The sequence below is a fragment of the Aspergillus ambiguus genome (genome assembly GCF_047715705.1).
Source record: "Aspergillus ambiguus strain CBS 117.58 unplaced genomic scaffold BDV59scaffold_29, whole genome shotgun sequence".
Classification (NCBI taxonomy): domain Eukaryota; kingdom Fungi; phylum Ascomycota; class Eurotiomycetes; order Eurotiales; family Aspergillaceae; genus Aspergillus; species Aspergillus ambiguus.
In genome coordinates, this window is record NW_027395542.1 from 75,800 (window position 1) to 88,892 (window position 13,093).

The window sequence follows — 13,093 nt, forward strand, 5'->3', positions numbered from 1 at the left end:
CTGAGCGACGATAGGGAAGCTCTTCCGCGCATCCCATCCATTTCACGACAAGAGGTTCGTTTTCCGCCGGTGGTCCCAATCCAACACTGTTGCAGATTTTACTACTATTCCGTTGAGCCCAATGATGCGCCTCGCCGCTTGAATTGGTCCAGCGGTGGAAGCTGGAAACTGAGTGGGCGGCCCGCTGGTGTTGACGCATCAGATAACTTCGGTTTGAATAGGCGACCCAGTCGCATCCATACGGCGATTATTAACCTGCTTTGGTTGCTTACCAGCATTCCTGGGGATACCATAAAGCGGTGATGGAGACTGCAATCCGCTGGGCGCCGTCCTCGACGGCCGCAGAGCAGCGCTTCCTCTCCGTCGACGTCACAGGGAAGGCTTTCCGACTGTGCAGGGTGACCTCATTTGACGGGCGTAACCTGGAGCATGAGGTGTTGTCGACGCACACCAAGGTGCCGGCGTTCCGTGCCTTCGATTGGTCTCCCATCGACGAGTCCCTCGTTGCGGTAGGCCAGTCCTCAGGCGATGCGACCATCCTGCGCATGAACAGCGAGTCGCAGGAGTCGTTCTCGTTTCCGATTCGCCATCAGCGGTACTGCAATGCGGTAGCGTTCAGCGCGCATGGCCTGCTGGCCGCGGGGCTGGACCGGGTGCGTAACGATTTCTGTCTCAACATCTGGGATGTCAATCAACGGCTCGCCATGCGGGGCACGAAATCCCTTGTTGAACCCCTGCGCAAATTGGCCAGTTCGGAACCTATCACCAGCGTCAAGTTCTTTCGAGACCAGCCGGACATGCTGGTGGCTGGTGTCAAGGGCCAGTTTGTCCGGATCTATGATCTGCGAGGTGAGTGGAATGCGTCGCTCGGGTGCCTGCGTCTTCTGCCTTTTGCAGCTAACGAATGGGCATAGAGGCCCCTGGAAATCCTTCCCTCCAATTCCCTACTCGATGCGTTCATAATCTAGCTATCGATTGGCTCGATGAAAACTACATCGCGTCGTGTTCTTCTTCGAATGATCCTACGATATGCGTCTGGGATCGGCGGGTAGGACCCCGGTTTGCGCCTGGCGTGGGCCCGACGAACGCTCTAGATACCGGTCAACCTGACCCGGCCTTGGAATTCAAGAATGTCATTGCTCCCAAGTCGTCTGTCTGGAGTCTCCGGTTCTCCAGGACGAAGCGGGGATGTCTCGGCGTCCTGGCCAACACCGGGCATTTCAAGACATATGACATGGCCAAAGAGTATACAGCTGAGGAATACCGGTCCTCTATGGATGACACTCTCGGCCATGGCACCTCCAGGAGCTACCCCGAACAGATATACACAAAATATGTACGCGACGTCTTCAGTCCTTTCAACCACCCCACTCGCGGGTATGGGGAGTCTGATAGAGTCGTGTCCTTTGATTTTCTCAATCTGAATACGTCGAGTGAGCCCAGTGCCATCACCCTATCCGGTGATGGTCAAGTCAATATCGTGACGATAAAGCCGCCGCCACCTGCCGTGCAACTCTCTTCTCAGGGTTTATTAGCATACGCGAAATCAGACGGGGAATGTGACTTCCACACGAAAGGACCGGCGTCTACTCATGGGCTACCTGTCTCAGAGATCATTGAGGATCTTCGCAGTCAAAAGCGCCCTGTTCAGAACGAGGAAGGGGCCTCTCGACAAAGCAGTCCCACTAGTCCCCTATCGAGCCGCGAGGTTAGAGAACAGGCACTATCAATAGGGACACTGGGCAACCCCTTAACGGTCCGAGAGGCCTTGACCCTGCTTACAGTCAGCCGCCTCCGGTGTAAAGAAGGCTATTTGTTCGACGAATCGCGGAACAGACGAATACTATCGGATGATCCTTGTCTACAAGCATTCTGGGATTGGGTTGAGCGTATGTTACTCCGGTTAGTTTCACTACGGCGCTGACAATTTTCCAGGGGCGCGCTTGGACTCGTCCAATGAATCGATGGTGGCCAATGGTTTAGACCTGAACTATACCGGAGTATATGACGTCTGGAATAATGATCTCGGTATGGGCTTATATTTCAATATTTGGTATTGTGTCGTGACGAATATCACTGACACTCTTCAGGGGAGAGTCTGGAAGCCCGACAGATCGACATCGACGTGGAGGTAGACGTACATGACACTATTGTGGATTTAGTACAAGAACACCTCCATCTTCCCGAAAGCAAAGGACATGAAACAGAATTCCCAGAACATCGCCGACTATGCCTCCGACTATGTGGAGCTGCGCAGTCTCATCGCGAGTTAGAGGAACTTGTGAAGACGCTGTCGGCAGATAATCAGCACACCAAGGCCGCCGCCCTGGCCGTCTTCCAAGACGAAGCAAAACTGGCGTACCTGGCCTTGCGAACCCACAAACCGACACAAGCACATAAACTCCTTGCTATGGCCATCGCCGGGGCGGCCAAAGGCGACACAGACCCTGATTGGGAAGACACCTGCGCCGAGATTGCGAAAGAACTCACCGACCCATATGCACGTGCCATCATCGCCCTGGTGAGCAAGGGAGACTGGAAGTCAGTGATTCAGGAGACAACCTTGCCCCTCAGGTACCGAGTAGAGGTCGCTTTACGATGGCTTCCCGACGAGGATCTCACCACGTACCTGAAGGAAACTGTTGAGGAAGTCATCCGTGAGGGCGATATCGAAGGCATCGTGCTCACGGGCCTCGGCCATGCCGCGATGGATCTATTCCAATCCTACATCAACAAATTCAATGACGTCCAAACCCCCGTCATGGCCATGAGCCACACCGTTCCCCGATTCGTCAACAATACTCCCAGCAGGGCCCGTTTCGAAGCGTGGCGCGAGACATACCGCTGGCAGATGAACTCCTGGAAACTCCAGATCGAGCGCGCGCGGTTCGACGTCGGCTCGCGCAGGTTTGCTGTCACTTGGGACGGCCGGAAGCTGGTCGAGCCCCCACGACAGCAGGTCAGCCTGACCTGCAATTACTGCACGCGCCCTCTGACCCAGCATGATGCCTCCTCCCAGCTGAGCCCATCGAGCTCCGGAGAGGTTGTCCATCCGACTCCGGGGAACCCGCTGGGAGCCAGCGCCATGTCTGGGATGATCTGTCCCCGATGTGGCCGACACATGCCCCGATGCGGCGTCTGCACTCTGTGGTTGGGGTCTCCGGATCCCATGTCCAAGGCTTCCATTGCAGCCGATGCGAGCCAGGAACCGCGTAAACCCACCGAGGCGGAGCTAATGCGTCGTTTTGTCGTGTTCTGCATTAATTGTAACCATGGGTTCCATTCCCACCATGCGCGCGAATGGTTTGCAAAGCACAACGTGTGCCCCGTTGCGGAGTGTAGATGCATTTGTGATCGATGATTGTAATTTGTTCAGGGGGCTTTGTTATTTCTGGTAATATACCCATTATGCAGAGATGGATTAGAATAGCAATTGATTGTATTTTGCGGCCTGTTGTCATTGCTTTGGAAGACTGCTGCAAAGACATAGACATTCCGTTCGGGATCTTCCATCTCCCCGCTCCAAAAATTCCGCCGATCTGAAGTCCAACAACCAAGACGTCGTCGAGCCCGGACTTAGTTCCCCAAACCAGTGAGTCACCATCTGGTGTCATTACTCCCTCCCCATCCTTAATCTCTCTGACATCGCTATACAGGGAGAGACTTCCACCAGCCAGGCCTTTCAAACAACACGAGGCGGCTGAGCTGTCAACCTCGTCAAACAGTGAATCACCTGGTGAGTCATGTCCATCGTCTGGAGAAATACGAACGCTGTCACTTGGATTCTAACAAGATGCCTCTATAAAATCAGACTCCGCGACGGGCCATCATCTCGCTCTCTCTGCCTTTCACAGCCTTCGCTCCCGATCGCTAGTGACGCCTATCTTCATGCCGCAACACAGCAAGAACAAGGGCAGGGCGCCCTTGAGTCGCGACGTGCAGGTCTCCAAGGCGCTCAGTACGCTTCTGCGACACGCCGCAGAGAAAGAAGGCCTGAAGATGGATTCCCAGGGATATGCGAACCTGGCAGACGTGGTATGTGCGCGGCGTGCGAGGCCCTCCCCTCCTTACCTTGCCGTGGATCGCACATACTAACGCGTCGAGCGAAAGCTAGCATGGAACAGACTGAAATCGCTAAAAGCCACGTTTTCCGAGGTCATAGACAGTGTCGCAAACAACGAGAAGAAACGGTTCGCGCTGCTACACATCCCATCGGCGAAAGCCGCACTGTCGTCCGACGCCAGCACCCCTGCAACTACAGAATCTACGAGCCATACAACCAGCGAAGAAGCGTCTAGCTCGATCAGCGACTCGGCCGTGCCCACCACCAACGCCGGACAGGAGACAGCGACGCAGACGGCGCTCGAGGCTGCCAGGTCGGACACGACGCCCGCGCATTTCCTCATCCGCGCGACGCAGGGACATAGCATGAAGAGCGTGGAGGCCGCGGCCTTCCTGGAGAAGTTGACGCTGGAGGATGAGTCCAAGCTGCCGACGACCGTCGTCCATGGGACGTTCCACCCGGCGTGGCCGGCGATCCTGGCGTCGGGGGGGCTACGGAGCATGGGACGCAATCAGATCCATTTCGCATCGGGCCCGTCGCTGGACGAGGCGCTTGCGCAGTTGACGTCGGCCAACAACCAGCCCCGGACGGAAGGTTCTGGTGTGATCTCGGGGATGCGCCGCGACGCGCAGGTCCTGATCTACATTGACTTGAGGAGAGCTCTGGCGGCTGGTTGTCCGTTCTGGCGGAGTGAGAATGGGGTCATTTTGAGCGAGGGTATGGCACAGGGCGACGGAGAGGCGATGACTGTGCCGGTGGAGTTCTTCGATGTGGTTGTGGAGAGGAAACGGGGGCTGGGGAAGATCTGGGAGGCCGGACAGGTGATCCAGGACCTACCGGCGGAACTGACACAAAAGGGCCATCCCAAGGGGAAACGGATGGGATCGGAAAGGGGGAGGACGAAAGGCTGAAGCTATACGGGACTGTATATAGAAACGGCATCACCTGACCGGCAGCCAATCAGCAGCGGCCGCGATCCGACATCCGACTTGCCTGCGGGGGAATCGGATCGTCGCCAACGCTCCTTATCCGACGGCCTTCGTCTGCTTCCATGGACACCACGCGGTCATACGGTTCTCTCGGCCCTGGTCCCCTCTGCAGGTCGGAAGATGTCTGCGGTGGCCAATGGTGCGTCGTCGTCCCGGCATAATCGACCCCTACTGCGGGGGTCCTTTGCCAACCTGGGGCACATGGGCCGTCCGGAAGGCGAGCATTTCCAATCATGATGATCATGTATCCTATATAGTCCGCTGGGGCCCTACGTTGATGGGAACGGCTTCCCTCTCTCTGATCTATCCAATTTGATCTGTCGATTTGTGTTTTCTTCTCGACACTTGTCCTTTACGTCACCACTCTGTACTTCTTCCCCATCGACGTACGGATTCATTCCTGTTTATCGACCTTAACAAGACATACGACGTCCTCATGGCTTCCCACCGGTTCGACCCCAACTTCACCGAAAATGTCGTGAGCGCAATGGGCCCCAAGACGGAGCCCCGTTTCCGTAAGCTCATGGCCAGTTTGATCCGACACGTTCACGACTTTGCGCGCGAGAACGAATTGACCGTGGACGAGTGGATGGCCGGTGTGCAGCTGATGAACTGGGCCGGCCAAATGAGTGACGACAAGCGTAACGAGGGACAGCTGGTCTGCGACGTGATCGGATTGGAATCGTACGTTTTCCTTCCTCCCTGTGCCTGCTGGCCAGAGAACTGACCGAGGGTGGCGCGTTTAGTCTGGTCGATGAAATCACCTTCAAGCTCGCCGACGAGGCCGCCGATGCACCCACGGCCACGGCCATCCTGGGTCCCTTCTTCCGTGCCGATACCCCGTACCGCAAGAACGGCGATAACATCGTGAAGGGTGTGACCGATGGGGAGATGGCCTTCATGCAGGGTCGCGTCGTCGATTTTCACACCAAGAAGCCTCTGGTTGGCGCCACCGTCGAGGTGTGGCAGGCCTCGACCAACGGTCTGTACGAGCAGCAAGATCCCAAGCAGGAGGAGTTTAACCTTCGGGGTAAATTCAAGACGGATGAGGAGGGCCGTTATTTCTTCTACTGTCTCCGTCCTACGCCCTACCCTGTCCCTGATGATGGTAGGTCTCACTGCGTTTCCGGTCATCCATCTCCTAAATCAGCCGCCTAATACTCGTGCAGGTCCCGCCGGGAAGCTCCTCAAGCTTATGGACAGACATCCCTTCCGCCCCGCTCACATTCACATCATCGTAAGTTCTCTAGCTCACCTAGTTCTCCGGACTCAACTAAGACGTGTTATGCAGGCCACCTACGACGGCTACAAGCCTCTCACCACCCAGATCTTCGACCGCAAGGATCCCTACCTCACCAACGACTCCGTCTTCGCCGTGAAGGACTCGCTGATCGTGGACTTCCTGCCTCGCAAAGATGACCCTCAGGCGGGCCTTGAGCTGACTTATGACGTCAAGCTGGTCCCCGAGGATGTCAAGACGAACGGTGCTTAAACCCTTATCTAATGGGAAAGGGAAGATAAGTATATATAAAACTTGAAGGTTATCTTTGGTGTATATTCTTTCATAGCGAATTCTATAATTTTCACTTCATTGAAGTTCCGAGTTATCCAGTCATGTCACCCTTGTATTCTCCGCAGAATATGGGAATCAAGCTACCAAGCCCAGTCAAACGTATCACGTTCCTCTTCCTATGTACATGAAAACGCTTTCAGCATCTTACAGTCCCTCGGCAAACTGCGCAATGGCTGTTCCTACCGAGTCCGGCGCCTCCAGACAATGCCAGTGGCCCACCTGGGCCAACACGTCCATCTTCTTGTTCGCGCTGGACACATGGTCGAAGATGTGCTGACATCCCTCCAATGAGGCCGACTTGTCCTCCTCGCCGGCGATCAGCAAGAAAGGCGCCTTGACAGCGGAGTATTCGATCGTCGGTGCGTTGGCAATGGCCTGGCACAGGGCCGCGTACCCCTTGGGGTTCTGGCCGATGAGGAGTTCGCGGATGAACGACTTGACCAGCTCCGGGCACTTCGATCCCGTCGCTTGGTAGGGGATGCTGTTGGCCATCGGCTCCATTCCAGCTAGACATGCGTCAGTAAGTAGCCCAGTGTCGTTGGTTACCCACGACAGATCAATCACATACCCCCAGCGACTGTCTCACTTCTCTTGCCCATCACAGAGGCCAGGGTCGGCGACGGATGGGTCGGTCCAACAGCCACAACGCCCTTGATCCGATCGGCGTACTGCGCTCCCAAGAGAGTCACTACCAGTCCACCCATCGAGTGCCCCACGACCACCGCCTGGGGCACACGGAGGGCATCCATCACAGCGACCACGTCGGCGGCAATTGACCCGATGGACACCGGCTGGCCGGTGTAGGGCGAGCGCGCGGAGCCATAGGTGTCCAGAGTGATGCAGCGATGCTTCGGGGTGAGGTATGGAGTGACCGGGAAATAGTAGTTTTGCGACGATCCCAATCCGTGGATGAAGACGAAAGTCAGGCCCTTCTCCGGCGCACCGTCGGGGTGGCTGTCGGCATAGTGCAATTGATGGTCGTTTACGGTGAGGAAAGGCATTGCTGTTATTCTCTGTGGAATTCTACCGGGGTTGGAGAATGACAGATGTGGAGGAGCGAATGGGCAAAGAAATAATGAACGTAGGATGAAGGCATCCGAACGCGCCAGAGGAATAAATAAGAAGGCCCCTCATTTCTCCCAATGTATTGTCGACGTCATCGGCGATCGCGACGGCCAGGAGCTTGTCGATTCGTTATTTGACCTTTTCTTTTGTCCTGTTTCGCACGGGTTGGGAGGGAATGACGAGGTTTATCAGGTCCTCAGCATCTCCTCCAGCTCTGTCTCCCAGCATCTCTGCTATCCTCCCCCATCAGATCACAACAATCACAGTTGTCTGTCTGTGAAGGAGATTCCGTCGGAATCGCAGCACAGGGCGGGGAACGACCGCCCGCCCAGCTTATCAACGCGCGAGCCGACGAGGGGCCACCGCCATCCGATCCGCCGCCCGTCGGGTCGGATGGAGCCCAGTTTTGGGTGCTGTTGAAATAGAGGCATATCGCCAAAACAAAGCTCAAGCCTCACCCTGCATTCCGTCGGGCCAAGTCCCGCCAAAATCCCTCGTCAGCAGCAAACTCCTCCAGCAAGTCGGCCGTTTCGTCCCGGAAGGACTCCGCTCTCAGCAGTGCTCGTTTTGTGCCCTGGGTCTGCGGCTTGGCTTCGGGCTCTCTCTTGCCCGTATCCAATGTAGTCGCGATCTGTTCGGCCTCTTTGATGATGTCTTCGTCGTAGAAGATCGAGCAATCGGAGAACTCATCGTCCTCTCTCTCGTTCTCTTTGTCTTTCTCAGGTCCCTCGTCCTGGCTCATCCTACTGTACACCGTAGAAACACCCGCAGTCTTTGTCCCATCATCCGCAACAATAGTATCATCTGATGCGTAGTCGTCTAGCCCCGAGACCTCACAGTCGTCGTCCCCGCCAGATACACTCCCCGCGGCTGAGCTATGCGTCTCCGTCTCGTCACACGAAGGATCCGGCTGTGCGCCGGGTTGCGGGTCTTTCCTCAGGAAGTTGAATAACAGGGGTTGACTCGAGGGCACCGTTGGGGCATTAGGATCGGGCAGACCGAGTCGTCGGCGTTCCTCGCGGGCCTTGGCCTCCTTCTCCGCCTTCTTCTTCTTATTAGCGATGCGCCTCTTTTCCTTTTCGCGTAGGCTCTGCGCCCGACGCTCTCGTTCCTCTTCACGCTCGATCCGGGCTATCTGGGAGGGGGTGAACTGGAACCGTTGGTTGCTGCGTTGGTAGCGGCGGCGGACGGTTCGTGATTTCTCTATGATAATGCGTTTGGGCGGGTCGGGCATGTCGTGTCCACGAACGGGAGATGCTTAGGGGAGTTCGGCCGGTGACTCGACGAGGGGACGTTTGGTAGACATGGAGAGGCCAAAGAATGGTATCCAACTGAGGGTGTCTATATGGTAGAGAGATTGTGTAGGTGCTGGTGGTTTTTGTTGTCGTGATTTCCCATGCGGGAAGCCTGACTGCGGTAATACGTTCCGCCGATGCGGCTCTATTAAGTGAATCGGCCCCATGCATGCTTGATGCACGATCTACGCTCAAAGCTATTTCCTGGGCTATTTGTATGCGTTCAGCTATGTACGAACTCACTGCTGGTTATTTACGCCGATTTCGATCGATCCATCCGAATCTTTCATCCAAGATCCGGTAACAGTGCACGTGGGTCTCTTCCCTACAGACGAGAGTCCTTAGCCGGATCCCAGCAGACCGGTGCATAGACACCGGTTTTCAAGCTGTTCATATCCTCCTGGGACAGTTCGAAATCGAACACCTTCGTGTTCTCGATAATGCGGGACTCGGTCACCGACTTGGGAAGAGGAACGTATCCCTGCAGGGAGGAGGGACGTCAGACCACCAGATACATACGTAGCGAAAAAAGACGGGGGGGAAAGAACTCACGTTCTGCAAGCTCCACCGGATCAGGATCTGCGCGGGGGTCTTGTTATGCTTCTTGACCAGGGTCTGCAGCACGGGCTCGTTCATGCGGGTTGCCTGCACCAGGGGCGAGTAGGCCTCGACTACGACATTACGCTTCTTCAACCAGCCGACAATGTCCTCGCGCGCGCACCAGGGGTGGATCTCATACTGACCGACGGAGATCTGGCCTCCAACGCCGCTGTTGATGTAGGCTTCCAGCTCCTCGAGGTGGTGCAGGCCGTAGTTGGAGACGCCGATGGAGCGAATCTTGCCCGTCTTTTGGGCCTCAACGAGGGCGCGCCAGGCCCCCAGACGGCCTTCCTTTCCTCCGTACGGGGCGTGGAGCAGCACGCTGTCTGCTGTCAGTCGACTGAGCGGACGAGCCGGTGAGGTGGTCTTACAGGTCGATGTATTCGATGCCGGCGGCGTCCGCAATGCTTGCCTTAATGGCCTCCTGTGCCTTCTCGTAGGACATATGGGTGGCGGGCACCTTGGTCGTGTAGAAGATCTGGGAGCGGGGGATCCCGGATTTCCGGATCGCCTCGGCGCATTGGGCTTCGTTTGCGTAGTACTTGGCGCTGTCGACCTGGGTACTGTGCGTTAGGAGGTCGGCTCGGATCTGAGGGGCAAGAGAACTTACATGGCGGTAGCCGGTCTCCAGGGCCTTGAGAGTCACTTTTTCAGTAACGTCGGGCGGTCTGCATTCTGGTCAGATTATCCCCCGACGACCTTGTTTAATGCTGCGGCCACGAGACCCACGTTTGATACACCTTGGAGATACGAGGTTAACGAGGGTACGACATGTTCCATGTAAACAACTTACACCAAAACCGACAACCGGGATCTCATATCCCGAGACCATCTTCTGGGTGGACTGGAGAGAAACAGGAGCCATGATGGAGGGGTAGGGTTAATGAGAGCTTAGGTGAAGGGTGGGCGGTTTTCGTATGGACGGAGCTAGACAGGAGGGGGAAGCACCTCAGAGAGTCGTCGGCCTTGCTCTTATTATATTAGAATGGCGTAACAATCTGGGTCCGTCCGATTCTTCAGCTGCGGTCCGCCTCTCAGCTCGCATCATGATAAAGGACGAGGTGGAGAATGATTATCACTGCGGGGCCTGCGTAAAGGGAGGCCGAACTCGGCGTTTGCTCTTCGCAGCGCGTACTTAGGTCGAAACCATTCCATTCTGATGCTGGAGAGCTACTGAGGTGCCACTTAGACTAGCCACGAATGTTGTACGTCTTTCGGCGGTGATGTCCTGATGCTGATGGAAGACAAGAAGCCCTAATCAATCAGCAAAAAGGGCTTAGGTTTTAGGGCATCTCCCCCTTATCGATAACGCTGCACTAGTCCCCTTTGGGCGACAGGCCACCGCCCGCTTGATCGATGATGCCAAACCATTCTGGCTGTCCATAACCGTGGTACCTCCCATACTCTATTCCCACCCTCCCATTGCTCTAACAGACTCTCATATAGACCACTGCATCTGGTCACAGTCGCTCTTCTATGCGCTTCGAACCATCCCTTGACTAGACCGCCAACCGACCACAAACCGCAGAGAAGTCCCGCTCGAGCGATCCGACTCATCAACATCTATACACCGTGACCGCCGCGCGAGATGCGCCTCGTAAAGAACAAGATCGAGCTGAATGGCTCTGGCACCGTGACATTATGTCCCGAAGAGCCCGAGGATATGGTACCATGAGCGCCCCAAAGAGTCTCACTTGGAGGAGTCGATTCTAACCCACGCCCAGTGGCACGCATACAACCTCATCCGACCCGGCGACCTCCTCACAGCCAAAGCGGTCCGTCGCGTCACCTCCACGCAAGACACCGGCTCGACGACCACCTCGCGCGTGCAGCTGATGCTCCGGATCCGCGTCAAGAACCTAGACTTCGACCCGCAGAGCTCCCAATTGCATGTGGGCGGGCAGATCCTCAACGAGACGGAACACACCAAGGTCGGCCAGCACCACACTCTCGACCTGGAACTGAACCGCAATTTCACCCTCGAGAAGGAGACCGGATCCGATGGCGAGAGCGTGGGCTGGGATAGCATCGCGGTCGAGATGCTCAAGGATGCCGTCGACGAGGGCGGGAAGCGACGGGCGGAAGCCGTCGCCGTGGTCATGCAGGAGGGTCTGGCGCATATCTGCTTCATCGGGCAGTTTCGGACGATTCTGAAGCAGAAAGTCGAGATGTCGGTGCCGCGAAAACGACACGGAGGGGGTGATCACGACAAGGTCAGAACCTTTCTCCCTCCCCGTCAGACGTAGGAAAAAGAAAAAGGAAAATCAGACTGACATCACCCAGGGAATGTCCAAGTTCTTCCAGGTCACGCTGGACACCCTCCTCCGGCAGATGGAGTTCAACACCAGCTCGACGTCCATGAGCAGCAACGAGACCGTGCGCCCGGTCCTGCTCGCCTCGCCCGGGTTCGTCGCCGCAGGGTTCCACAAGTACATCCAGTCGGTGGCGACAACGAGCACGCCCGCACTGAAGCGGCTCCTGCCCAGCATTATCGTCGTGCACGCGGCCTCTGGCTACCTGCACTCCCTGTCCGAGGTGCTACAGTCGCCGTCGGTGAAGACGGTGCTGGCCGACACCAAGTACGCCCGGGAAACCAAGCTGATGGACGATTTCATGGAGCAGCTCCGCAAGGAGACCAACCGGGCCACGTATGGGCCGCGCGAGGTCGAGTCGGCGGTTGACCAGGGCGCCGTGGGGCCCGGCGGCGGCGTGCTGATCATCTCGAATCGCTTGTTCCGGTCGCAGGATGTGGCGGAGCGCAAACGCTGGGTATCGCTCGTCGATCGTGTCCGGGATGTTGAGGGCGGCGAGGTGCGCGTGCTTAGCTCTGACCACGAAAGTGGACGGAGACTGGACGGGCTGGGAGGCGTGGCGGCGCTCCTGACGTTCCCCATCATTGAGGAGGATCTGGATTCCGAGGAGGACTGATGTATGCACACCGCAACGAACAGGCGTATAGGGGATGCGGCGTCGTTTGTACATAGCCGGGGTTTGCGGCGCAGCGATCTACGGTAGAGCAAAACTGATGTATCCGAATTCTGGAATAAAGGGAGCTCAACGGTCGACACGGACAAAGAGCGCTCCACGAGGATCTACACTGTGTACGACCGGCCACGGTAACACACAGCTGTTCTAGAAGTCCCGTTCGGAATGTCTCTACCGGGGTGTACGCAGACATTGGAGTACACGCATCCCCAGGATAACCGGCAAACCCCGGGCGTGGAAGGGCATAACAAGGCTCGCTTGTAGAACAGTGGATATTTGCTCACAAGTAAGCAAGGTTCTCAACCAACTATTAACCGAAAGGAATCCATAGAGCGTTTCCACGCCCACTGCATGTATCCGAAAAGGACAAAGCCTGGCAATCAGATGCGCCACGGTTCCTTCTGCATGGTACAAGATAGTATTTAAAGTTCAGCCCGGCAGTTGTCTTATTCCTCCGTGCTCGAAGGAATTAGCCTGGCGCTTAGAGAGAAGCGAGTCGGAGAACAGGTATGTCGTGGGTTCC

The 13,093-nt window shown here is 56.5% G+C and overlaps 7 protein-coding genes across 7 annotated transcripts; 4 read left to right on the top strand and 3 right to left on the bottom strand.

Annotated features, from left to right (window-relative positions):
• The first annotated feature begins 34 nt into the window (after window positions 1–34).
• Window positions 35–3,525, top strand: BDV59DRAFT_183612 (uncharacterized protein). The gene is made up of 4 exons (XM_073690562.1): window positions 35–849; window positions 915–1,889; window positions 1,936–2,028; window positions 2,091–3,525. The coding sequence occupies exons 1-4, from the start codon at window positions 303–305 to the stop codon at window positions 3,359–3,361; spliced, it is 2,886 nt and encodes a 961-aa protein (XP_073545534.1). The 5' UTR covers window positions 35–302; the 3' UTR covers window positions 3,362–3,525.
• A 62-nt stretch (window positions 3,526–3,587) lies between these two features.
• Window positions 3,588–5,081, top strand: BDV59DRAFT_77052 (tRNA 2'-phosphotransferase). Its single transcript, XM_073697080.1, has 3 exons — window positions 3,588–3,736; window positions 3,812–4,035; window positions 4,111–5,081. The coding sequence occupies exons 2-3, from the start codon at window positions 3,889–3,891 to the stop codon at window positions 4,972–4,974; spliced, it is 1,011 nt and encodes a 336-aa protein (XP_073545535.1). The 5' UTR covers window positions 3,588–3,736; window positions 3,812–3,888; the 3' UTR covers window positions 4,975–5,081.
• Window positions 5,082–5,392: 311 nt separating this feature from the next.
• BDV59DRAFT_76993 (intradiol ring-cleavage dioxygenase) lies at window positions 5,393–6,642 on the top strand. The gene is made up of 4 exons (XM_073697078.1): window positions 5,393–5,736; window positions 5,799–6,160; window positions 6,222–6,289; window positions 6,344–6,642. Exons 1-4 carry the CDS (start codon window positions 5,489–5,491, stop codon window positions 6,542–6,544), a joined length of 879 nt encoding a protein of 292 aa, XP_073545536.1. The 5' UTR covers window positions 5,393–5,488; the 3' UTR covers window positions 6,545–6,642.
• Window positions 6,643–6,769: 127 nt separating this feature from the next.
• Window positions 6,770–7,626, bottom strand: BDV59DRAFT_204033 (alpha/beta fold hydrolase; the record flags this gene model as incomplete). The annotated part of the gene is made up of 2 exons (XM_073694364.1): window positions 6,770–7,131; window positions 7,194–7,626. 2 exons carry the CDS (start codon window positions 7,624–7,626, stop codon window positions 6,770–6,772), a joined length of 795 nt encoding a protein of 264 aa, XP_073545537.1.
• Window positions 7,627–7,885: 259 nt separating this feature from the next.
• On the bottom strand, window positions 7,886–9,069 carry BDV59DRAFT_76996 (uncharacterized protein). Its single transcript, XM_073697079.1, has one exon. It carries the CDS (start codon window positions 8,922–8,924, stop codon window positions 8,145–8,147), a length of 780 nt encoding a protein of 259 aa, XP_073545538.1. The 5' UTR covers window positions 8,925–9,069; the 3' UTR covers window positions 7,886–8,144.
• Window positions 9,070–9,189: 120 nt separating this feature from the next.
• Window positions 9,190–10,815, bottom strand: BDV59DRAFT_183621 (aldo/keto reductase family protein). Its single transcript, XM_073690563.1, has 6 exons — window positions 10,379–10,815; window positions 10,315–10,325; window positions 10,196–10,253; window positions 9,957–10,141; window positions 9,538–9,907; window positions 9,190–9,466 (listed from the first exon to the last, which is right to left on the bottom strand). The coding sequence occupies exons 1-6, from the start codon at window positions 10,448–10,450 to the stop codon at window positions 9,311–9,313; spliced, it is 852 nt and encodes a 283-aa protein (XP_073545539.1). The 5' UTR covers window positions 10,451–10,815; the 3' UTR covers window positions 9,190–9,310.
• Window positions 10,816–10,977: 162 nt separating this feature from the next.
• On the top strand, window positions 10,978–12,915 carry BDV59DRAFT_183626 (putative translation factor pelota). The gene is made up of 3 exons (XM_073690564.1): window positions 10,978–11,251; window positions 11,310–11,798; window positions 11,869–12,915. Exons 1-3 carry the CDS (start codon window positions 11,174–11,176, stop codon window positions 12,511–12,513), a joined length of 1,212 nt encoding a protein of 403 aa, XP_073545540.1. The 5' UTR covers window positions 10,978–11,173; the 3' UTR covers window positions 12,514–12,915.
• The last annotated feature ends 178 nt before the right edge of the window (window positions 12,916–13,093 follow it).

Coding starts and splice junctions, on each gene's coding strand:
- BDV59DRAFT_183612 (XM_073690562.1), top strand. CDS start 303: ATGGAGACTGCAATCCGCTGGGCGCCGTCCTCGACGGCCGCAGAGCAG. Junction 850..914: donor CCGGATCTATGATCTGCGAG/GTGAGTGGAATG, acceptor GAATGGGCATAG/AGGCCCCTGGAAATCCTTCC. Junction 1,890..1,935: donor ATTCTGGGATTGGGTTGAGC/GTATGTTACTCC, acceptor ACAATTTTCCAG/GGGCGCGCTTGGACTCGTCC.
- BDV59DRAFT_77052 (XM_073697080.1), top strand. CDS start 3,889: ATGCCGCAACACAGCAAGAACAAGGGCAGGGCGCCCTTGAGTCGCGAC. Junction 4,036..4,110: donor ATGCGAACCTGGCAGACGTG/GTATGTGCGCGG, acceptor GTCGAGCGAAAG/CTAGCATGGAACAGACTGAA.
- BDV59DRAFT_76993 (XM_073697078.1), top strand. CDS start 5,489: ATGGCTTCCCACCGGTTCGACCCCAACTTCACCGAAAATGTCGTGAGC. Junction 5,737..5,798: donor GACGTGATCGGATTGGAATC/GTACGTTTTCCT, acceptor TGGCGCGTTTAG/TCTGGTCGATGAAATCACCT. Junction 6,161..6,221: donor CTACCCTGTCCCTGATGATG/GTAGGTCTCACT, acceptor ATACTCGTGCAG/GTCCCGCCGGGAAGCTCCTC.
- BDV59DRAFT_76996 (XM_073697079.1), bottom strand. CDS start 8,924: ATGCCCGACCCGCCCAAACGCATTATCATAGAGAAATCACGAACCGTC.
- BDV59DRAFT_183621 (XM_073690563.1), bottom strand. CDS start 10,450: ATGGCTCCTGTTTCTCTCCAGTCCACCCAGAAGATGGTCTCGGGATAT. Junction 9,908..9,956: donor GGCATCGAATACATCGACCT/GTAAGACCACCT, acceptor GACAGCAGACAG/CGTGCTGCTCCACGCCCCGT. Junction 9,467..9,537: donor TCCGGTGGAGCTTGCAGAAC/GTGAGTTCTTTC, acceptor TCCTCCCTGCAG/GGATACGTTCCTCTTCCCAA.
- BDV59DRAFT_183626 (XM_073690564.1), top strand. CDS start 11,174: ATGCGCCTCGTAAAGAACAAGATCGAGCTGAATGGCTCTGGCACCGTG. Junction 11,252..11,309: donor CCGAAGAGCCCGAGGATATG/GTACCATGAGCG, acceptor ACCCACGCCCAG/TGGCACGCATACAACCTCAT. Junction 11,799..11,868: donor GAGGGGGTGATCACGACAAG/GTCAGAACCTTT, acceptor GACATCACCCAG/GGAATGTCCAAGTTCTTCCA.